The following is a 23,382-nucleotide window of genomic DNA, read 5'->3' as shown; positions in this document are numbered from 1 at the left end:
CCCTGCCGGGTCCTAGGGGGTGCCTGGCTAGGCTTCCGCGCAGAACTGACATCCACAAAATGCTGTCAGGAGAGAAAACACTTTTTATTGGAAGTCGGGGCGGCAGAGGAGCCGGTGGGTCTGGGCTAGGAAGTGGAGCAGTCCAGGTGGCAGCGGGTGCGCGGGCGGTGGCGGGGCATCAGGTGCCCGGGGAATCCTGTGGGGGTGGAACAGGTGAGTCAGGAGAGCCCCCCATCCCCTGCCTCAGCCCTTCGCCCGCCCCCCCATCCCCCCGCCCTGCCCAGCTTAGACCGAGCTGCAGGACCTGGCTGGGTTCCATGGCGCCAGGTGCCTCTACCGCCTGCGGCTGGACAGACCTGAGGGGAACACAGAGTTCGGGTGTCAGGAGGGTACCCCGGTCCCTGTGGAGTGGGGAGCGGCAGAGAAATTCCCCGCCCTCCAGTTTGAGATCAATCCCATCCTCCACACGCCCGGGGAGGGCCAGGAATGCAGTTCTTGGAACCAACCCTCACCCCCAAACACCCGAAGTCTCCCCACACTCACGGCGGATGGAGCTGCGGAAAGCTCCCTCCTCTTCGTCAGGTTCCCCAGTCCTGGAACAGAGAAGCAGAGGAACTGGGAATGGGAAAAGGGGGCGGCCGCTCCCAGATCCCTCTGAGGCAGCCCTCGCTCCGCGGACCCGGGCGCCCTGAGGCGCGGTGGGCAAGGGGCAGGCTTGGGCTCCGACCGAATTCAGGGGCCCCCGGGAGGCGCTCCTGCGGGCGCCAGTGAGTACCGCCCGGGGAAAGGACTGGGAGTGGGTGGGGGCGGGCGACCAAAGGGCTTGAGGGCAGACTGCCTCGAGATGGCCTCTTCCCGCTGGATGATCTCGGGCAAGTGATTTTACCCCCGTGCCCCGGTTTTCTCCTCTGTAGAACGAGGTGAACACAGCAGCTACTCGGAGGGGTGGCGCGGAGGGTGAATAAGATACAGCGCAACGGCCTCTGGCACGTGGGACACGCCCGTGAGTCCTGGCTGTTATTTGTAATAACATCTGTAACTGTTTCAGCACGGAGAAGGTACTTGCACTTACGCATTGTCTGGGCTTTACATTCTTATTTAACGACGAATCAAAGAGCGAGCAACAAGACTGAGCTAAACCGGGCCGCCAAGCGGTGACCTCACTCCTCCGCGGCTCGTTCGCAGCGCGCCCCGCGCTCCTGACTTTGTATTTGGGGAGCACTTGGCACCTCCAGCCGCCGCCCGGGGCTGGGAGCTCAGCCGGGCAGGGAGGGCAGGGAATTCATGGCTTGGTCCCAGGACCCGGGTTGGGGCGTGGCACCCAGTAGGTGCTTGGTACAGACTTGCTGACGGGTCTCTGGCTGTGGGTTGGGTGGGCTTCCGCGTCGCCCTCAGAGCCCCCGCAGAGCGGGAGCAGGTGAGCGAGCGCGGCAGGGCCTCTTACCTCTGCTGCTGGTTGAATTTGCACCGGCACTTTCTGCCTGTGGGTAGGGAGCGGGGGGAAGACAGGGCTGAGAGTCCGCTCGAGGCGGGCACCGAGGGGCACTGTGGCTCCAGGGGTGCTGGCGAGGGTGAGCCGGGGGCGGGGCCAAGGGCGGGAGTACAGGCGGGCGGGGTCGAGGATGGGATGGGGGTGGGGCAAAATGGGGCAGTGCCTGGGCGGGGCAGGAACAGGGCGGGCAGAAGGTGGAAATAGGGCGGGGTTGAAGGCGGGGCGGGGCGGGGACGGGGGCGGGGGGATTGGGGTGTAAAGCGGGCGAACCGGGCTGGAGGCAGTGGGGGTACTCACTGAAGATGATGAGAATTCCCAGAATGAAGAGGACCCCGGCGATGACGAGGCCTCCGACCCTCAGGGATTGATAGTCTATGGGCAGCAGGGAGGAGGGTGAGGGCAGGGAGGGGAGGAAGAAGGATAAGAGAAGGGCAAAATGGGGAGGAGGGAGCAAGGAGGAAGGATGGGTAGGAGGAGAGGAGAAAGAAGATCAATCAGAAAGGAGCAGATATGGCAGGACGGAGGCAGGCGATGGGTCAGGAAGAGGAGAGTGAAGGAAGGGAAGGAGGTGGGCAGTGCAGGGAGGACGTGGGAAACAAGGGAGCCGGAAGGATGGTGGAGAGGATGAGGGGGCAGGGAGAGGAGAAAGGGCAGGAAGCAGCAGAGGATGGGCCGCAAGATACTGAGAAGTAAAAGGAGAAAGAGAAGCAGGAAAACAGAGAGGGATCAAATAGAGAAACAGAGGCACAGAGAGAGAGAGAGAATGAGGACAAGACAGGCAAACCCAGCCCCCCTACCCCAATTCCCAAAGACAGATGCTCCCCCTCCCTCACCGTAGGTGAATGGGTCATGTTCCTGTGGAGCTTCTGGAAAGAGAAAGAGAAATCAGGGGTTGGATGCTTCCTGGGCTCCTTGAACAAGGAAGGGCATAAACAGACTCTTTTGGGGGCTCTACCTTCCTGGGCTGAGAGTTGGGGAACAGTTGGACCCTGAGCAAGCTACCAGCCCTCTCTGGGTCTTAGCTACCTTCTCTGCACTGCCCTGGGTGGGGTAAGGCACACCTAACTGTTCCCGCTCCCATCTCATTACAGGTTGTCTCTGATCCCATCATCCTGGGGAAGCCAGCCACCATCCCACCCTTTGCCTGACCTGGGCACCCTCCCTCCTCCCCCACGTACTAGCCTATTACTGGATCCCATGTGAGACCCCCACTTTCCCAGTGCCCTAACTGACTCAGTTTAGGTTGGAGTCTCCAAATTGGTTCTCTAGCAGGGTTTCCCCAACTCCTGCCACCCTGGGTCTGAGGTGGGTAGTGGGCTGCCTCCCCAGACTCACCTGCTCTAGCCATGGCAAGGAGACTCACACAGAGAACCAAGATGTGGTCGAGAGATGCCATTGTCCTGGGAGACACCAAGAGTTAGAAAATGTGTACCCTTGTTCCCCTACCACTGGGGCCTGAACCCAAGGGGTTAAGTCAGAGAGGGACTTAATTCCAAAAGCATTTGGCATGCACCTTGAGTAACAGGGGCACCCCCTGCTCCACAGGACACAGTGTCACCAAATCAACCCACAAAATGGGGTCACATGGCCACAAGGATGGGGGTGAAACACACACTGCCCACGGGGATCTCCTGCGGGCTGGGCATCCCCATAGCAGGCCACAGATTCCCCCACCCACTCCAGTGGAGAGCAGGAGGCCTCACTCCACCCAGATGGACAGACATATACACTGCAAGGGACAAACATGACCAAGGGCCCATCTGCCCACCATGGCTGTGCTGTGTCCGAAATATCCCAGCTCTGCTGCCCTGGCCCTGACAGCCGCTCTCTGCCTGACCCTGGGTATAAATATCTCCCACTTCACTCTGGAGGAATTTGCCTCGTACAGGCCACCATGGCAACAGCCTTCCTTCCCCTCCTTGGGGTCAGGCACAATCCTGCTGGGGAAAAGGCCACCCCTTCTCCTCTTCTGGGAACAATGAGAAAAGGGAAAAATATCCCCTCCACCCACCTCTGGGTGACATCTTTCACAAGCGGACAACACCAGGCAAGTGACATGAGGTCAAAGACAGATGCCAGGGGCAGGAGAGAGAGAGAGAGCGCACACACACACACACACACACACACACACACACTGGGGCTGAAATTGATACGGCACCCGTCCGGTACCCCTACACTTCCAGTTGGAGAAGGATATGGGGTGGAGACACAGTCAGGCATATATTACTCCTCATCTAGGCCTCCAGTGCACCCAAACAGTGACGCAACCCGACGTACACACATAAATGTCCATAACCCACACCAGCCAGGGGGCAACAGCAAGGAAGGGAGAAGTGGCACCCATAGTCCCACCCCCGCGACAAGCCAGTGTCCCAAACATACTGCATTTCTCTTAGGTTTGGCCTGCCTGGGAAGCCAGGGACTGGCCACTCCTGCTCCCAAAATAGGCTGCCCAGCTAGGCCAGGGGTGAGGCCGGGAGGGGAGGGGTAGGGGACGCTCACCCCAATCAGGCTGTCCCCTGCTGGAAGCAGGCCCCCAAGTCTGGCTGTGACCGGGCAAGCACTTTGGACCCCCTGGCCCAGAGCTGGATGCACCGCCCCCAGCGATCTCCCCTCCCAGCCCCACCCCAGTATGCCCTCCCCAACCAGCAGCTGTAACTGGAGCTGGTGCTGGAGGGGGGCCAGGGGGCGGCCCCCAGCCCAGACCGCCCTGGCCCGCTAAGTTAACTCTCTCCGCTCAGATAGAGGAACAGTAGACAGCCACGTTTCGGAAAGCTGGAGGAAGGAGGTCCTGGCAGAGAGGACTGGATTGCAGACACGCACACGCACACGCACACGCACATGCCTCAGGCCTGTCTCAGACAGCTTCTGAGCTGGACTGAGGGGTGTCAGTCATTTTCTGTGCTGTTCCCTGGGAAGTGGGCTTAGATGGAGCTGAAGGCCACCTAGCCTGAGTGTTGAGGAGCCCACTGACCCAGACTCCAGTGTTCTTCGGAGCCCCGGTCAGCAAGCAGCACAGGACTGTTGGGGGGACATTTCAGTGTGTGTACGTGTTGATCACTGCTGACTGTTTAGTCCCTCAGGAATGTGCCTGTGCGCACACACAGAGAAACCCACAGACCCAGATAAACAGGCAAAAAAGCACACAAACACATGTATGTGTGTACATACAAACAGGCAGACACACACACAGAATAACACACTCATAGAGAAACCCAAAGACACACACACAACCAGCACCTCTTACACCAGTCACAAAACACCAAGACAAACACATTTGCTCACCTGTGTTCGTTCAGATGTGTACCTGTACATAGGCACAATCAGAGACACAGCCCACCCTAGCCCCGCTTGCAAACGGTCACAAAGATACACTCTTTTTAAAAAAAAAAAAAAAAAAAAAACTAGGCAAGGGATTATTTCTTTCTTTTTTTCCTTTTTTTAAAAAAATATACTTTATTGATTTTTTACAGAGAGGAAGGGAGTGGGATAGAGAGTTAGAAACATCGATGAGAGAGAAACGTCAATCAGCTGCCTCCTGCACAGCCACCACTGGGGATATGCCCACAACCAAGGTACATGCCCTTGACCAGAATCGAACCCGGGACCCTTCAGTCCGCAGGCTGACGCTCTATCCACTGAGCCAAACCGGTCAGGGCAAGATACACACTCTTATGGAGACATCCTGACACAGAAATGCACACGTGCCACACAGAAATACACTCAAAGACATAGGCCCACAGCCAGCACGCCTATAAGCTCTCAGAGATCTGAAGTCCACAAAGTTGTGTACACATGCCCACAGACACACACACATTTACATTGGCACACAGAGAAGCAGAAACACTGTCAAGGACACAGCCAGTCAAGCAGCCACTCTTACACATAACCACAGAGACAGACACACACCACCTGTGAGCACAACCTCATGCACAGGCAAACAAGCACACAGCTGGCCACACTGTCACAGACATAATAGGCCTACATGCTTTTGTTCACACATTGACACCATCAAACATGAGTTGACGTATTTAACCCTGAACTTCCCCTTCCCTGAGCTCATGTGGCCTCTCGGATCTCCTGGAGGACACCACAGCTGGCGTCCCCATAGGCAGGCCAAATTCACAAGACACTGGTGGCAGAGAAATCTGGGCTCAGGTCTAGACTCTGCCATTCCTGGTTGTGTGAACTTGAGCAGTCCATCTGACCGCTCTGTTCCTCAGCTTCCCATCCTACAAAATGGAGAAATAACTGAGGTCAGACTGTAACCTCAGGCCAAGCTCAGAAGTCTCTGGCCAGACGTTGTCTTATTATTAACCCCATTTTAGAGATGAGCAAATCTAGGCTGAGCAAAGTGGAGCTACTAGTAGTTCTCCGGGGGTCCCCCTGGTGGTTAAGGGCAGGAACTGCTCCCCTTTCAGCCGAAGGTCAGAAGCAGGCCCAGACCTCAGGCTCTGCAGGACACAGAGTCAGGGGAAGTGTGCATACGCACACTCGGCACCGGCATAGCCCTGGCACACACATACATGTGTGCACACAGCCTCAGAGGACCTGCAGAGCTTCGAAATGCTCCCTCATCCCCATCTTTCTGAGCCTTTAGCCTCTGCTCACCCTGGGCCTGCACCCCAGGGTCACCAGCAGTTCCTGGTTAATGATAACCCTGATGTTTATGCAGCACTGGGGAGGGGTGACAGGGAGCATGGGGGTGAGCCTGGAGGGGGCACCTGGCCGGCTCTAGCCAATCCTTAGCTTCCTCCCCTCTTAGGGCCAACTGCTCCAGATTAGAGTGGCTCAGCCACTTTCTAGCTGTGTGATGCTGGGCACATGACTTAACCTCTCTGTGGCTCAGTTTCTTCTTCTGTAAAATGGAGATAATAATAGTATTCACCTTACAGGGAGGTTGGAATGATTATCAGAAATGATCCGTGTAGCCCTAACCGGTTTGGCTCAGTGTACAGAGTGTCAGCCTGTGGACTGAAGGGTCCCAGGTTCGATTCCGGTCAAGGGCATGTACCTTGGTTGTGGGCACATTCCCAGTAGGAGATGTGCAGGAGGCAGCTGATTGATGTTTCTCTCTCATCAATGTTTCTAAGTCTCTAAACCTCTCCCTCTCCCTTCCTCTCTGTAAAAAATCAATAAAATATATTTGAGGGGGAAAAAAAGAAAGAAATGATCCATGTAAAACATTTAGAACAAAGCCTGGCACACAATAAGTGGCCATGATCATCGTCCTTGCTGGGCTGGGCATGCTGTGAGTGCCCCCTCTGTACCCTGGCACTAAGTCCTTTATCTTTTTAAAGGCCCTGCAAGGAATTTTAATATCCCTCTTTTATAGCTGAGGTAACCAAGGCCCAAGGGCCTTGCTCAAATCGCACAGCTGTTTGAGTGGAGGTATGCACTTAGGCCCAGGGCCCACCCCAAGCCCACCAGCCACTGGGCAATGCCCACCCTGCACAGTGGCATTGCCTCTATTGTCTCATCAGTGTTCTACGCACCTGGGAAGTAGGTGCGTGATTGTCCCATTTGAGAGGTGGGAAAAGTGAGGATCAGGGAGGCTGAATGATTGATTTGCCTGAATCCACACAGAACTGAGCCTGGAATCCAGATATATGTGATCCTGCCCGAGCGTTTAGCCCTTTGCTCCCCAAGTTTTCTGGGTGTGTGCAGCAGGAGGAGGAGGTTGTGTGTTTACGCAGTGGCGGGGGAGTGGTTAGGTTTAGATCTATCCAGTGCCATGAAACAAATCATTTACACTCCTTGTGCCTCAGTTTCCCTATCTGTAAAGTCAGAACTAGCAATATTACACACCTCACAGGGTTGTTGTGAGGACTGAGTAATTTTATGTAGAGACAGGCACACAGTAAGTGCTCAGTAAGTATTATTACTGTTACTTGGGATTTGGTAACAAATGCCATTTATTTATTTTTCCTATTTAATGAACAGAATCTATCCAAATTGCTAAAAGCTTAGTCCAAATAAAAATAACCACTACCCATGAGTTCTGATCTCCAAAGAAAGAATGCAAGAGCATGTGGAGAGGCTCTGGAGCTGGCTCAGTCCTGCCTCCGCCCTCCCCGGGTAATCCAGACCTCCAACTACCGGACTTCTCTCCTCAGCATGTCCCTCTGTACGATAGCCCTGCAATAGTATCAGCCTCAGAAGGTTGTGAAGAGGTCGGAGGAGCTAATAGATCAGCCGTCAGGACAGGACCTGGTGCAGAGCCAACGCTGAAGAAGGGGGTGGCATCATCATCATTTTTTCCTGGGTTAACTCCCTACCCCCAGTAGGAGGTGAACACTCAAGGGGTTAATTTTGAGCTGAGCAATGTCCTGCCAAGTATGGCCACCAGAGGGAGCAGCTGGACCTGAACTGGCCCCTCCAAGTTTGTCAACAGAGTCCACTGCACCCTCCTGAAGCCTGCGGAGGGGGCCCTCTGGGAGTGACTAGGGTGACGCCAGCCCTCAGAGGTCTCTCCTCACCTTCCTACCTGCAGAGCCATCTGGTCCCCACCCTGGTGGCATCCTCCTCACATTCCCTGAGTGGGGAATCTGGGCGGGGCAGGGAGAGGGAGGCTGCCTGGGAGTGGCCAGGGAGGCTCCAGCCCTTGGTGGCCCCTCCCCTCCCATGGGGTTATCCAGTCCCTTCCCCAGAGCTGCTCTTCCTATGGCCTCTGATCCCCCTCCTCATTCTTACCCTGCTTTTTGGGCACAGCCGGTGCCCATTGTGTCCCTTTCCCAAACCCCCAGGGAGAAGGAGTGTGGGAGGAGGGAAGAAACACACAGAGAGCTGGAAAGGGGGGTTGAGAGACAAGAAATAAAGACAGACAGAGGGAAACACACACACACACACACACACACACACATCACCACCATCACCACCACACCACACAGAGAGAAAGGCCAACAGACTGAGAGACAGACACAGAGAGAGAAAAAAGAAAAAGACAGAAATAGAGTCAGAGCAGAGAAATAGGCTAACTCACTGAGTCAGAAGAACAGAAAGAGAGAGAGAGAGAGAGACAGGAAGAAGGACAGGGAAATAGAAATAAACAGAAAATTGGGCTCCAAAGAGATACAGGGAGAAAGACAGACTGAAAGAGAGAACAGAAAGAAGAGAGAGAAGCCAGGGCAGAGTGTGCCAGCTGGCGGAATGGAGGGTTGCCTGGCATGGGAGATGTAGTGGCCGAAGCCTGGGCAGAGCTGGGTGGGCAGAGGGGAGCTGGTGCCTCCGCAGGGGTGAGGGGGCATGGGAGGGGCAGGCATTTTGCTGCTGCTGCTGCTGGCTGAGGTGGGGGCCGGGGCAGCCTGGAGACCCCCAAAGGGAAAATGTCCTCTGAGCTGCTCCTGCTCCAAAGACAGTGCCCTGTGTGAAGGCTCCCCGGACCTGCCCGAGAGCTTCTCCCCGACCCTGCTGTCACTGTGAGTGTCAGGCCCTTTGGGGGCCTGAGGGTGGGGATGGGAGTCCTGGTACCCCAGAGGTCGGGGGTAGGGTGCCAAGGAAACAGGGTGTCAGGATCTTGGAAGATGGGCAGCAAAGGATGTTGGGATGCCTAAAAGGGGGCTGCTGGATTTGAAGGGGAGTCGAAGGGAAATGCCAAAGGGCAGCATCAGCACTAGGGGCCTGGGAGGAGGGATAGCCAGGGGGTGGGCTGAGAGCCACCAGGATCCTTGCCAAGTGAGGCGAGCAAATGCCTGTCTCCCTGCGAAGACATAGAGGAGAGACACCTGGGCCATGGTGGCATGCCAGGTCCCTGCAGGAGGTGACTGGGATGGGAGTGGGGCACTGCAGTGGGTTCCTCCTCACCCACAATCGCCTTGTCCCCAGCTCACTCGTCAGGATTGGAGTTACCCAGCTGAAGGCCGGCGGCTTCCTGAGGGTGCCGTCACTGCACCTGCTGTGAGTGGGGCCCAGCAGAGCTGACAACCAGCTCAAGGGAGTGGGTGTTCATGCATATGCGTGTGGGGCTATGTGCATATGTGGTGTGTGTGTGTGTGTGTGTGTGTGTGTGTGTGTGAAACCATGTGGGCTGAGGGTGGGGGTCAAGGTTAAAATGTCAGATAGGGGGCAGCAATTCTGGAAAATTTTCTTTCTTGCTCCCTTGCCAGCCTCTTCACATTCAACTCCTTCTCGGTGATTGAGGATGATGCATTTGCGGGCCTGTCCCACCTGCAATATCTGTGAGTGTGGCCAGTGGTTGGGCCAGAATGGGGACCTGGGAAAGGAAGGAGGGGCCCCTTGGTGCTCCCAGAGTAGGGGGAGGGAGGGGCTGGTTGCCCTGGGGAGGAAATATCTGGACAAGGATCCCTCCTTGAGGGGCAAAGGGCCTGGCCGCTTGAGTGGGGTCAGGATTCCTGCTCGGCTGTGGCATCTCAGCCTACTCACCCCACTTCTCTGTGTTGAAGATCCACAAAAAGCCTGGAAACCTGGGACTATTTCTGGCCCTACCTGACTTATGGACACCCAGGGAGAGTGCACAGAGGCCGGAGACAGGAAATGTTTTGAATTAATAGGAAACAACTCTGAGTTGGTAGTGATGGTAGCGGTTGTGGTGGTGGTGATGGTGGTGACGACAGTATGTCGAAGCTGGTACTGGTGATGCTGGTGTTGGTGGTGATCCTGCTGCGGCTGCTCACAGGAGGCAGTGGCATTATTGAGGATGATGGGGTGCGGATGATGCTGATAGAAATGGCGGGCCCAATGGCGATGCTGATGATGAAGTCTGAGGGGCTGGTGGTAGGATAATTGTCAGTGCAGAGGACTCCGGTGATTCCAGTATTAGGGTTGGTGTTGGTGCTGGTGTTGGTGTGGGTGATGCCTGTGGGTAGGATGTTGGTGTCGGTGTTGATGTAATGAAAATGTTGTTGGCACTGGTTCGGTGGTGATGGTGGAGTGTTGCAGTAGTGGTGCTACGGGTGAGTGTGGGGCATAATGGTGATGTTGGCAATGCTGGTGCTAGCGCTAATGCTTGTCATAATGGTGGCAGTGTTGGTGATGATGGTGGCAGTCATTTGGTGTTGATCATGACGGCTGTATTGTTGGTGATGCCTATTAGTGTTGCTGGTGTCAGAGTTGGTGATGATGGTGTTGGGGAAGTAGGTGGTGATGTTGTGTTGGTGATGAGGGTGGCAGTATCAGTGACAGTGGTGGCACAGTATGGTGTTGGTGATAAATGCAGTTATTCATACTGGGGTTGATGACAATGGTAGAGGCATGGGTATTGGTCACAATGGATAATCGTGGAGGTATTGGTAGTGATACGGGTGCTGGTATTGGTGATCACAGTGGCAGTAGGGGGGGCGGGAGGTGGCAGAGTTCACTGTGAGGCTGGTAATGACCACAGGGTCAGGTTTTTGGCCCCCAGGATTGTAGGCTGGCACCTTGGTGAGAAGAGGTTTCTGAGGAGGCTTCCCCTGGGATTATGCCAAGTGTTGGGGAGAACTCAGCACATTCCAGTGGTGTATGGCTTCCATGGGGTGAGTTTCCCTAAAAACTCTGAGGCCAAAGCAAAAAATGAGGGTCTCCCCCTTCCCACCCTTTCCCTCCACAGCTTCATCGAGGACAATGAAATTGGCTCCATCTCTAAGAACGCTCTCAGAGGACTTCGCTCACTCACACATCTGTATGTGCCTCCAAGGCCTCACCCCTCCACTGCCCAGCCCACCCTGGCAGGCACCCCACACCCCATCATCCAGAGCATAGGCTGTCCTCGTAGCTGCTGATGGTTCCTCCTCTTTCTTTCCTTCCACCAGGAGCCTGGCCAATAACCATCTGGAGGCCCTCCCCAGATTCCTGTTCCGAGGCCTGGAGACCCTGACTCATGTGTGAGGCTCAAGGGGGCTGCGTGGGGAGGGTGAGAATGTTTGAGGAGGGAGGGGATATCTGTGCCCACTTTTGGTAGGCACAATGTGTATGGCTGCAATGATGCATATTTCTCACACCACCTGTGGGGCTCCATCCTGAACTCTTACCTGGGGAGGGGTGGGGAGTGTGCCTCCGGATGTGGAAGCCGGGTCGCAGCCCCTCCCCGGCCTCTTGCCCCAGGGACCTCCGTGGGAACCCGTTCCAGTGTGACTGCCGTGTCCTCTGGCTGCTGCAGTGGATCCCCAGCGTGAACGCCAGCGTGGGTACCGGGGCCTGCGCCGGCCCCACCGCCCTGGCCCACATGCAGCTCCGCCTTCTCAACCCCAAGACGTTCAAGTGCAGAACCATAGGTGGGGGCTTTCCCTGTGGGGTGGGAGGGACAGCAGGGGTTCCCAGAAGAAGGCGGGAGATCAGGGGGACAGAGGCCCGGGCTGAGGGGTTCACCTCGCTTCCTGCTTCCTGCCATTTCCTGGCTGTGAGACTCTGAGCAAGCAGCATCACCTCCCTGACCCTCAGTTTCCTCATCTGTAAAATGGAGGTAATAAACAGTGACGGGATTGCTGTGAGAATTCAGTGATGTATCCACGCCTGTATAACATTTGACACAGAGCCTGGAATGGGAGGCCCTTATAAATGTTCATTCTTGCTACTCTTATTAGTATAAAAATGGCCATTTCTAAAATGCTTCCTATGACCATTTTGCTTTTCCATAAACATATGTTGGTGCTGTTATGGGTACTGGGCAATGCAGAAAGCACAGCAGTGATGAAATGGTCCCGGGTCTTGTCCTCATAGAGCCCACAGTCCAGAGGACAGCAGAGCCTGGAATGATCAGGGCCAGGGTGGGGGAAGCACAGAGAGGTCAGGGCTGGGAGGTGGGGAGCCCCCGGGGCTATGGGAGCCCAGAGTCAGAGCAAGAGTCAGATACTCCTGAAGGAATGGGCATTTGAGTTCAAATCTGAAGGTTATTAATATAATAATAAATATTATTATCATCATCACTTCTAAATGTAACATGTTTTAGGTTTGTCAGACTCATAGAAGATAATTTAACTTTAGGGTCATCATATATATATATATATATATATATATATATATATATATATATATATTATACACATATATATATTAAATATATTTCTTTATTGATTTAAGAGAGGAAGGGAGAGGGAGAGATAGAAATATCAATGATGAGAGAGAATCACTGATCGGCTGCCTCCTGCACACCCCCTACTGGGGATTAAGCCCGCAACCTGGGCACGTGCCCTTGACGGGAATCAAACCTGGGACCCTTCAGTCCACAGGCCGACACTATCCACTGAGCCAAACAGGCTAGGGCAAGGGTGATTTTTTATTAAGTTATTTAACAAATATCCACCGAGGCCCACTCTGTGCCTGGCCCTGTGAAAGGCAATGGCACACTGTGGTGACCAAGGTAACTCTGGGCCCTGGCCTCACAGTTCTGTGGGGAGGAAGGGAGAGGCAAACATTAAACAAAACATTGCACAAATAGATGTGTGTTACATATTGTGATAAACACAGGCAGTGACGAGGAAAATTAAGGGGGGGGGGTCCTACCTTACATGGGCATCTGACAAGAGTTTCTAAAGAGATGGCATTAGATCTGGATGTAGCTATCTGAGGTTAGAGGGAAGGACATTGCAGAGAGGGGGGTGTATGTGCAATGGCCCTGAGGCAGCACAGAGCCTGTCCTGCTTGGGGATCAAGGGAAGGCAGGGTTGGTTTGGGAGAGTGAGTGAAAGGAAGGACACATGAGGTCAAAGGTGCGGGAGTCTCACTGTACAGGGCACTGAGAGCAACGGAGAGGAGCGTGGGTTTCACGAGGCTGTGGGAAGCCATGGTGGGTCTTGAGCAGGGAGTGATAATTTGATGGACATTTTAAAAGATCCCCCTTTGGGTGGCCATCCTGGTTAGTTTGGTTCAGTGCTGCAATCCTGGCACTTGGAAACAGGCCTGGCATATCACCCGGAGTCAACTGCTCAGTTCCACCACCACTCTGCTGGGCAACCTGGGTGCGCTGTTACCATAGAAGCTAAGTTGTAGCAAAGAGATTCCAAACACCCCGAGTTAAAGAAGACAGAGGGACTGCGATGTGCACTCCCAGCACCTCTGGGTGTTGTCCTGGTTTCCATGGTTGACACTGACTTGTAGCACGTCTACCTGCCAGGTCTAAGGGGAAGGAGACCAAGTCCAGGGTGAGCCACCTTCGTACGCTGAGGCAAGCGTTGCAGCCACCACTCTGCTCTTGTCCCATTGGAAACCTGGTTAGGACATGGCCACACCTAACTTCAGGAGGGGCCCTGAGCAGGTGCTGGGTGATGTGGCCTCTAGCTGGGCAGGCGGTGCCCCCTCCAGTCCTATTTCATGGAAAATGGGAAGGATGGGTTTTGCTGGACAACTGGCTGCCTGTGTCTCTTAACCTTAGTTTCCTCATCCGTAAAGTGGATATAACAGTGGGATGTACCTCATTGGGATTTTGTGAAGTTAAATGAATTAAACATGCTGTTTCTAAGCAGTTGTTTGATGATGCCACCAAGCTTAGAAAATAAAGTATTATCATGTTGTTTTGAACGAATACAGCTATAGATTAAAAAGATTCCACTCTATGTACCTATGAGATGAACACCATGACGGTCCTCATTTCAGAGATGTGCAAACCGAGGCTCAGCCATGAAGGCCTTTGGGGTCTCCCGGGCCTGCCTGACTTTCTCCTGCCATCCCCAGAGCTGTCCCGGTTCCAGACGGTTGGGGAGTCGGCGCTGGGCGTGGAGCCTTTCTCCTACCAGGGGGAACCCCACATGGTCCTGGCACAACCCTTTGCTGGCCGCTGCCTGATCCTTTCCTGGGACTATGGCCTGCAGCGCTTCCGGCTTGAGGAAGAGCTGTCTGGTGAGCTCCCCTCCTATCTTCCTGCCTGCAGGGGGCGGGGGCTGGGGGCTGCCCTGCCCAGCTGGCCTGATCTGCCTCTTGCTCCCTGACTCCCCCACAGCTCCCTCGGTGGTGTCCTGCAAGCCCCTGGTGCTGGGCCTGCGCCTCTTCGTGCTGGCCGCCCGCCTGTGGGGAGGCTCGCAGCTGTGGGCTCGGCCCGGTCCCGGCCTGCGCCTGGCCCCGACCCAGGCCCTGGCCCCAAAGCGTCTGCTGAGGCCCAATGACGCTGAGCTCCTGTGGCTGGATGGGCAGCCCTGCTTCGTGGTGGCCGATGCCTCCAAGGCAGGCAGCACCACCCTGCTGTGCCGCGACGGGCCTGGCTTTTACCCGCGCCAGAGCCTCCACGCCTGGCACCGGGACACGGACGCGGAGGCCTTGGAGCTGGACGGCCGGCCTCACCTGCTGCTGGCCTCCGCCTCCCAGCGGCCCGTGCTCTTCCACTGGTTCGGGGGCCGCTTCGAGAGGCGCACGGACATCCCCGAGGCTGAGGACGTCTACGCCACACGCCACTTCCAGGCCAGTGGGGATGTGTTCCTGTGCCTGACACGCTACATCGGGGACTCCCTGGTAAGCCCGGGCCCGGCCAGGTCGGAGTGGGAGCAGAGGCCACAGGCCACCTCCGCCTGCAGTTGACTCCTACTCAGGCCTGTCTTTTCAGTGGGGACCACCCTATCTGGGCCGGGCTTTCAGCATCGACCCCACTTTGCACGCTGCCCTCTAAGCTCTGCCCCAAGCTCACCGGCTGATCTTTAAACTCCAACCCCGTCTAATGTGTTGACCCTTGAATTCTGACCCCAATCCAACACTGACTTCAAGACTGCGACCCCTCAAGGCATTGCTAACCCTAAACTCCTCCCATTCCCCAGCATAGACACTGGCCCCAAGACTCTGATTCTAACCCCAAACCCTGGCTCTGTAACTCTGACTCACTCCAGGACTGACATTTAACCACAGCATCACCCGCTGAGTCCCCAGCGCTGGTGCCCACACCCTCCAGCACTCTTTTTAGAGAAAGGTGTACCCAGGGAGAGAGTCTGAGCCTAGAAGTCACTGCTCTGATTCAGTTCACAGAGTGTCTCTGTGGGGAGCAAACTGTGGGCACAAGGATGGGAGTAGGTGGCCAGGGAAAAGGCGACTATAGCTGGTTTGGAGTGCGGCCAGAGGAGCTTGGAGCAATATATAGCATCGTAGGTAAAACTGACAGATTCCATTACTGATGGGTTCTATGTTGGTAGTGGGGGGAGGGAGGGGGCGTGCGGGGGAGAAAGAAGGGCCAAGAATGTGGCCTGAGTGGCTGGGTGATGACATTTTTAAAGAAAGCTACAGGAGTTTAGGGACCTGCAGGCCTCAACTTACAAGCTGTTCTGAGTCCTCTGAAACCTAGAGGACTATCAACAGGCCTGGCCCTCTTGGATCCCAGTCCTAACCAGCCGCCACACTTCACAGGTCATGCGCTGGGATGGTTCCATGTTCCGCCTGCTGCAGCAACTTCCTTCACGTGGTGCCCACGTCTTCCAGCCACTGCTCATAGCCAGGGACCAGCTGGCTATCCTGGGCAGTGACTTCGCCTTCAGCCAGGTCTTCCGCCTTGAGCCTGACAAGGGGCTCCTGGAACCATTGCAGGAGCTGGGGCCCCCAGCCTTGGTGGCCCCCCGGGCCTTTGCCCACATCGCCATGGCTGGCAGACACTTCCTCTTTGCTGCTTGCTTCAAGGGCCCCACACAGATCTACCAGCTTCACGAGTTAGACCTCAGTGCCTGACACTGGATGGGATCCTGGACATGGCTGGTGAGGGGGCTGGCATGGGGAGTTTTAGGCCTCTGGACACCTCCTTGACTGACCTCTCGGCCCCACTTGGGGTTATGGCTGGTCCTGTGAGATACTGGCCACAGGCCAAGTTCAAGGCAAGACCTGCCCTCCAATCTTAAGCAACATCTTGGCTGGGCGCTCAGACTGGGGCACGGAACTGGAATCCAGAAGTCATGGTGGAGTAATGTGCAGAGCTCCATGAGGCCTGGAAGCACCCCCCTCCCCTCAACCCATCCCTCCTGCTCCAGCTCCCTGTGCAAGTACCCAGGAGGAGACAGCTTTCCTCTCCCCCACTAAACTCAATCTGGCCAATCGCTTTTAGTGCAGGCCTCCATGACGTTACCAGTTGCTGGGCAGGTTTTCCTGCCAGGCTTGCTAACTTCCTCTGTTGCTTGTGCGCATGCCTGCTGCCAAGGCGGAAGCCCAGCACGGCCTTGCTGTGTGAGGGAAATGGGAGGGAGAGCGAGAGTTTTTGCGGGGAGCCCTGCGTACTCCTTTCCAGTGAGTGACCGAGGTGAAGGCGAAGGTGTGTGAGCTCAATAAATGTTCTGTGAGCCCGCCCCAGCTGTTGTTGTGGGATCAGTGGGAGAGGGCATCCCCTGAGTGAAAAGGGGGGTTGAGGTGGGCAGTGTCCCAGGAGCAGTGTTTTAGAGGGGGAGGTCCCAGGGGAGCATGTTGGCATACTCTGGTAAGCTTTTGGACTTGTCTAAGGAGTGTGGGTTCATGATTGTGGGGGATGTTCAAGGGATATAAGGGCTTTATTAGGGACAGGACACAGGTTTCTTGTGGGTCTCTTCCTGGGGGGGGTCTCTTTTTGGATGTTTTGAAGGTTTTTAGGCATCTTAGGGGTGCCTCTTGAGGACATTTTGAGGTCTTATTGGGTTTTGGGGAGTCTCAAGGAATTTTGAGGCTCATTGGAGGCTCTCACACCAGGTGGCCATCATATATTATTAGGCTTATCATGGGCAATTACGTAAAAGCCTCACGGAGACATTGGGTATTAGGAAGGGTCTGGTGTAATAAATTGGGGTCACAGCAGTGAGTGAGCCTTAAGGGGTCTTACTATTACAATCATAAGCTATCTGGGTCCTCATATCCTGGTAGGATGATCCCACTGTCCAGCCGAGTATCCCAGCATTTCCTCTGGTTACAGCTCCCTTTCACTCTCAAAAACGTCCCCCATTTGAACTAGAAAATGTTAAATTGCATATGTGGCTCCCATGGCCATAGCAGCAGAGGACAAACCCCATGCCATTCGCCAGGTCCCGAGGGAATAGGCCTTTGGGCTTTTCGCAACAAAGAGATTCAGCTGCCAGCTTCTGTGGCAGCTTCCAGAGCGTGTCCACCGCAAATCTTACCAAGTACACATACAGAGTCTCAACTGCTTGGGCAGGAGGCAAGCTCACTTTAGATCAAATATTGAACAGAGACCCTTACAGTGAAAGTGAGATGGGGTCTGGAAAGGCGGTCTGCGGGGAGGAGGGGTTCCATCCTGGAGTTAGGTTCCTACGCAGACCAGGACATGGGGCAAGAGAGAGGCCCTCTGTTCTTTCATGGATCCATCCTCAACAGTTATGAGCAGAGCCTGGGAGAGGTGATAGGGTCAGCTTGTGAGACTGGATGGAGATTTTAGTCCCCAGAGTACACACACACACACACACACACACACACACACACCTCACATCCGTGTACTCCTTAGCCCCATCTATTCCTGTCTTACCTGGCGTGACGAGAGGTGGGATGTCCCCTGGTCGGTGGCTAGGAAAAGAAAAGTGGTGAGATCTGTGTTTGCCTCTTTGTCCTCACCCTCAAGACTAGAAGACTCTCAGCTTTCCTTAGCCTAGCTTCCTGGCTTTTTTCCCATCATAGAGTTGTACCATCCGAGGGTCCCAAGCATTTCAAGATTTGGGGCCCTTTGGGGATTTTCAGCTCCGAAGAATAAACCTAGGAAGTCTTTCTTAGTGGCGGGAATCTCCAGGGCAGAGCCTGGCCACCGGGCCTTTCTGCAAGGTTTCACCCCTGGAAGGTGTCTGTCCAGCACGAAGTAGGCACACACTGGGAATCCGGCTCACCTGGGCTTCTGGCTGAACTTGCACTTGCATTTCCCACCTGTTGGGGAGAGGGGAATAGTCAGGAGAGGGGACCCACAGCCCTGCCCTCCCCACTCCCTGGCAGCTCCCCCACTTACTCATGACGACGATGATGCCGATGGCGCACAGAATCCCTGCACAGATGAGCCCTCCGACTCGGAGGCTGTGCCAGTCTAGGAGAAACCCAGAGGGGGCCCTCAGTGTCAGCCAGCCAGTGTCCTCCTCATCCAAGCCCCCACCCACTTAACAAGGATGACTGGGCACCGATGCTGTGCTGGGCGCTGGGATACAGCTGTGCAGAGAACAAGCCCAGCCCTCCTCTGCTCATACCTAGTTAACACGCAGGCAAGCGCACAGATCTCATGGAGGGTCAGATGGAGAGACGTGGTCTGAAGACAAGGAAGCAGCGCCAGGGAACAGAAAGCCCGAGGGCAGCGCTTTTAGGGAGAGTGGCCAGGGAAGGCCTCTCTGCAGGGGGCCCACTGGAGCAGAGATATGGGGGGAGGAGGGAGGGAGCCTGTGGCGTGTGGGAGAAAGTATCCAGGCAGAGGGGTCAGGAAGGACACAGATCGGAGGCAGGGAGTGCACCTGTGAGTCTGCGCGACAGCAGAGAGGCCACTGTGGCCGGAGCAGAAGCAGCGATGGGGGAGGGAGGACGGAGGAGGGACACGGAGCAGGTCATGTGGAATCTGGAGGCCACGGAGGTTTGGGTCTAATGGCACAGCTCCTCCAGGAAGTTTTCTCAAGTCAAACCTCTCCCAGACTTGATTTGAACATAACAGTGGCTTCTCGTAACTGTCCCTGCTTCTTGTAAACTGTCCTTGCTGAATAGTCATGCACCTTCCCGAGGCCCAGGCTGGCCTGTCTTGTTCCCTGAATCCACTATGGCTACTGGCCAATGTCCTGGTCCAATCCTATCCTTGCCCCCTTTCCACCCACAGCAGACCCTCAGCCAACACTGTGTGGGGCCCTCGGCACAAAACAGTATGAGGGGTGGGGTAGGAGGAGCGAAGGGAGGGGACCAGCTCTTACCATAGTAAAATGGACTGTTTTTATCTGAAAGGAAAGAAAAAAGAACATAAATCCAGGAGCAGAGCTGGAATACAGGGGGCCCAGGGGGAATTTTTTTTTTGGGGGGGGGGGCGGGCGGGGAGGCTGGTAGAAGAGCACAGTCTGACTTACCTTCCGGGTCGTTGGCATCCAGAGCAGGCAGGCCTGGCGGGAGAAGCAGGAAGGAGAGGACATGGGTGCTGGTCTCAGTGAAGCTGGCAGGGCCAGGGGCTTGGAGAAAGGCCCCCTGATGGACAGGCCTGCCTCCCGAGAGTGCAGGGGTCCAGCCCCAAACTAGCACGTCCCATCTCGGAGTGGGGTCCCTCCACTCACCCCACACCTGCGAGCCACGCCAGCATTTTGTCTCCTGAACTAGGTTTTAACCTGGGCAGCTCTTGGCCACCCTTTGGCCCGATGTTTCCAGACCCCTGGCTGCTCCACGCCTCCTCCAGAAATGGAGCGATGCTCTCGTCCGCAGGACAGACAGTGTCAGTTCCGTCATCCTCAGAGCTCGTCTCCCTGCTCGGCCACATCCCACCCACCTGTTCTGATGTTTGCTCGCCACTCCTCTTTAAAGCAACTTGCTAATTATCAACTTAGTACACTTTATTTAAAACATCATCTTCTGTCACCATCCTACATGGAATAGCCTTGCCTGATGTGACAGAGAAAAACAAACACAATGAAAGCAAAGGACTAGGACTAATTCTGGCTAGAAGCGGTGGCTGCCGGAGCCCGGGGCCTAAGCTCTGTTCGTTCTTTGTTAAGGGGAGATTAATAATTTTAAATTACATTTTAAGTACAAGTACATAGTGCTTACTCTGCACAGGCACTGTTTTAAGTGCTTTCCAAACGCCAGCTCTTTCCATCCTCACAGTGACTGTCTACGTAAGTGCTGTTATTGTCCCCATTTTACAGGTAGGGAAATGGAGGCACAACTGGTAACTTGTTTCATTGCCTCTAAACTCCCAGTTACCCCCCGTAATAAAGTGTTAGGGAGGCATGAGGGCACAGCAAAGGCTGAGCATTTCCTTGAAGTCATCAAGGAGACATCAAGACAAGACTTTCTAGCTGGTTGAGCTGCTGTGATGAGAGGTCCTATTTTTGTATTCTCTTGAAATCACCAGCACAACACTTCTTCCCTCAAGGAGATGCTATCCTGACAGTCACCACCCCACAGGGGACACTGTGAGGCTTGCCTGCCGCTCAGCAGAGCAGCTCAGGGAACGGCCTTTCCGGGAACAGTACTCACCTGCCAGGAGGAGGAGGAGCAGGCTCAGGGCCACTTGCTGCATGATGGAGCCGGCCTGGAAGCGGGAGGGGAGGGCCCAGCTTTAGCACAGCTGCAGGGATGCCACCAGGGCCTCTGGTTCCCAATCCCCTCCTACTCCATGCCCCACCCAGGGTACACACCTCACCCCAGGGTAGGAAGGCTGGCATTGAAGGCTGAGAGACAAGAGCTGAGGAGTGCAGTGGGTGCTAGGTGAGAACTCAGACCTGATCGGGGAGCAGCAATAATAACTCACTGGACATGGACTTGAGGCTTGAAGTGAATCACCCTGGCAACCAAATAAGAGAGAAGCTGCCTCTGGTTAACCCCATTTTACAGATTGGGAAACTGAGTCTCTGATAGGTGCCTTGTCAGAAGTGGGATTTAAACCAGGGTTGGCTTTGCAGCAGCTGTCCCTAACTCAGGATTCTCAGGGCCTCGGGGTGTTTTGGGAAATGGGGTGTTAGAAGCCAAGTGGCAGGAGGCCCAGTTCCTAGGAGTGTCTCCCATAGACAGCTTGGAGCCTGCCTGCCTTGCCCAGACTTTGTAGATTCAAGCCACTCAGGGCTGGGTGTGGCGGGTAGAGGACAAGGCTGGGGTGGGGGGGATAGACTTGGGAGAATTGGCCTGGCTGCAGCCCCAGCTCCATCTTTTGTACCACCCTAACCATTGACCCCCATTCCTGCCCAGCCCCTGCTCATCCCACCCCAGTCCCTGGTTCTGCCTCTACCCAGGTCCCAGCCCCTGCTCCTACTCCACCTCCTGCCAAGCTCCTCCTGGCAACAAATCTTCCTCCTTCCCCAGGGAGCCCTGCTCAGCACGAAGAGGACACCTCTGTCCCCTCTTGGTCTAGGGTTAGTCTACCCTCCCACCATCCTCTGTGCCTGAGATAAGCACCCAGTCTCTGTGCATCCCCTGCCCTCTCCCTGCCCCTGCCCCTGCCCCTGCCCCACGGCTAAAGCATTGGTTGTCATAACCTTAACAGCAAGAGCTTACACTTCCTCTGACCCACCTGTGCCGGGCCCTGCCAGTGACCCTGCTGGGTTTCACTCGTCTAATCCCGACAACCCTGAAGGCCATCTGTTACCTGCCCCGTCTCCTGATGGGAAAACATATGTCCTCCCCACCCTGGTGAAAAGCCCCTTTGACTGGAGAGAGCACCCCCATCTCGCTCCTTCTCGGTTCCTCCATGGAACCCCCACCTGAGCTGCTTTCGATTTCAGGAAGAGGGCCTGTAGTTTGGGGGAGCATTACTAATGAGTTTAGGAGCCCAAAACGTTGTAGGGGGGATCTGGGGAGGGTGTGTGGGCAGGACAGGCCTGTAGAAGGGCTGCTGCTGTTGAAAGCGACCTGGTGAGGCTTTGCCGCCCCAGGACTAACAGCACTGCTAAGAGCCTGGCTCATCCAGGTTCACCGCACGCTGTTCTCAGTCCTGTGCACCCATTCATGCGTGTAAACTTCCCAGCAGATGAAGGTGGCTCTGTGCTTAGCCCACTTGGCTGTCGCAACCCTGTAACCCGTGTGACTACTCTGTCAGCGGCAACCTGAGTCTCAGCTCTTCCGCCTCTTTCCATGGGATCCTCCGAGTCCCCTGCCCGCTGCAAAGTCTCCATGATGCTCCCTCCCGAGCATCACCCAGCATCCCCAGCCCAGGGGAGACTGGAGTGGTCTCAGCTGTGCCTGGCTGAGTGCTGGTGTCTGGGGGCCTGCCCTCGCCTTTCCTGTCAGGCCATCGTTGGAAGAGGCCCTGAGCTGCTCCTGAACTGACTGTTACTGGCGTGAGGCTTGGAAAGGAAGGCGGCTTTGCAGATTGAGGCTCTGCTCACCCCTTTCCACTCCTTCCCGGCCGCAGAGGTCCTGTCTACGCCAGCTGCCCTCGGCTCTCCCCTCTGTCCCTCCATGGTGCTGGAGGCCACGCCTTTCAGGCATGAGGAATGACTCCTCGCGTCCCTGAAATCTCCCACCCAGCCCCCCATTTTACATCTCCTCAGGAACCTCCAGCTCCATTTTCTCGACAGGACCCCACTCCCTAGACACTCGAGTCTAGCCAGTCACCCTATCTGCTCTGATACCACCAACCAGCCATGATCCACTAGATACCTCCATTCGCTCAGGCACCCCCAACCCCCCTGTTGGCCCAGATGCCCCCAGTCCTGTCCTGGTCCACCCAGGTGCCCCTGATCTATCCAGACAACCAGTCGCACCTGCAGACCTTATCCTCTCCCCAGGTGGCTCACCAGCCCCAGAGGAGAATCATGGGAGGAGGATCTCATTAGGACTTTCTCTGATCTCCTGCTCCCGCCCCCAGAAAAGGACCTTGAAGGGAGAGGTTCTAGGGTCTTTAACAGAGAGCAATGGAGGGAGGGGGCCCCATCGCTCACCCGTTGGCTCACCAGGCTGTGTGGACGGTGTAGTTCCGCCTGAGTCCTGCCTTTATCTGCAGCTGCCACGCCCTAAGCAAACCTGGGCAACGCTGGGCAGGTAGAGAACAAGTCAGACTGCCTAAAGCACAGGGGCTCCCATTCCATTCCTGCTCTTAAAGAGACAGCTCCAGCCACCACCCCACCACTGACAGGAGCTCCCTGGGGTCCAAGACTGAGGTGAGGTGCAGTGAGAATAGGATGGGCTGGAACTCATCCCCAACCCCGACATTAGGGGAGGGGGCTCTCTCCAATCTCCTGCCCCTCAGAAAGGGGCCTGGAAGGGAGAACGTGCAGGGGTTTTAACAGCAGAGCGTGGCTGGGGGTCTGGGAGGGGGTGGAGGAGGGCTATGCAGAGGTGTAATATCCCCGTTACTTTCACTTAGATTGTGCTGTGCTTGGAGGAGGGATTGGCCTCAATCGTGGGAGAGCTGATGTCCT

The 23,382-nt window shown here is 55.5% G+C and overlaps 3 protein-coding genes across 7 annotated transcripts in view; 1 reads left to right on the top strand and 2 right to left on the bottom strand.

Annotated features, from left to right (window-relative positions):
- Positions 1–65: 65 nt before the first annotated feature.
- On the bottom strand, positions 66–4,109 carry FXYD1 (FXYD domain containing ion transport regulator 1). The gene is made up of 8 exons (XM_081108487.1): positions 3,995–4,109; positions 2,828–2,892; positions 2,326–2,358; positions 1,790–1,864; positions 1,445–1,481; positions 544–593; positions 305–356; positions 66–196 (listed from the first exon to the last, which is right to left on the bottom strand). The coding sequence occupies exons 2-7, from the start codon at positions 2,886–2,888 to the stop codon at positions 334–336; spliced, it is 279 nt and encodes a 92-aa protein (XP_080964613.1). The 5' UTR covers positions 2,889–2,892; positions 3,995–4,109; the 3' UTR covers positions 66–196; positions 305–333.
- Positions 4,110–8,309: 4,200 nt separating this feature from the next.
- LGI4 (leucine rich repeat LGI family member 4) lies at positions 8,310–17,148 on the top strand. Its single transcript, XM_081108289.1, has 9 exons — positions 8,310–8,910; positions 9,317–9,388; positions 9,598–9,669; positions 11,040–11,111; positions 11,242–11,313; positions 11,534–11,703; positions 14,099–14,263; positions 14,364–14,869; positions 15,749–17,148. The coding sequence occupies exons 1-9, from the start codon at positions 8,738–8,740 to the stop codon at positions 16,061–16,063; spliced, it is 1,617 nt and encodes a 538-aa protein (XP_080964415.1). The 5' UTR covers positions 8,310–8,737; the 3' UTR covers positions 16,064–17,148.
- The window catches only part of FXYD3 (FXYD domain containing ion transport regulator 3), a 35,986-nt gene continuing 29,717 nt past the window's right edge, over positions 17,114–23,382 (bottom strand). The window contains exons 2-9 of one of the 5 annotated variants that reach the window (XM_081107046.1): positions 22,903–22,994; positions 20,504–20,558; positions 19,384–19,416; positions 19,234–19,257; positions 18,300–18,374; positions 18,184–18,220; positions 17,832–17,869; positions 17,114–17,696 (exon numbers count right to left, since the gene is read on the bottom strand). In XM_081107046.1, the coding sequence (XP_080963172.1) occupies positions 17,677–17,696; positions 17,832–17,869; positions 18,184–18,220; positions 18,300–18,374; positions 19,234–19,257; positions 19,384–19,416; positions 20,504–20,546 (270 nt within the window). In that variant the 5' untranslated portion in view covers positions 20,547–20,558; positions 22,903–22,994 and the 3' untranslated portion in view covers positions 17,114–17,676. Of the gene's footprint in view, positions 17,697–17,831; positions 17,870–18,183; positions 18,221–18,299; positions 18,375–19,233; positions 19,258–19,383; positions 19,417–20,503; positions 20,559–20,664; positions 20,881–22,902; positions 22,995–23,382 lie in introns of those variants that run through there. The other 4 variants (XM_081107044.1, XM_081107047.1, XM_081107048.1 and 1 more) reach the window with 4 other exon arrangements.

The sequence above is a fragment of the Myotis nattereri genome (genome assembly GCF_964212035.1).
Source record: "Myotis nattereri genome assembly, chromosome: 15".
Taxonomy (NCBI): domain Eukaryota; kingdom Metazoa; phylum Chordata; class Mammalia; order Chiroptera; family Vespertilionidae; genus Myotis; species Myotis nattereri.
This window is presented reverse-complemented; position numbering and strand designations above follow the sequence as displayed.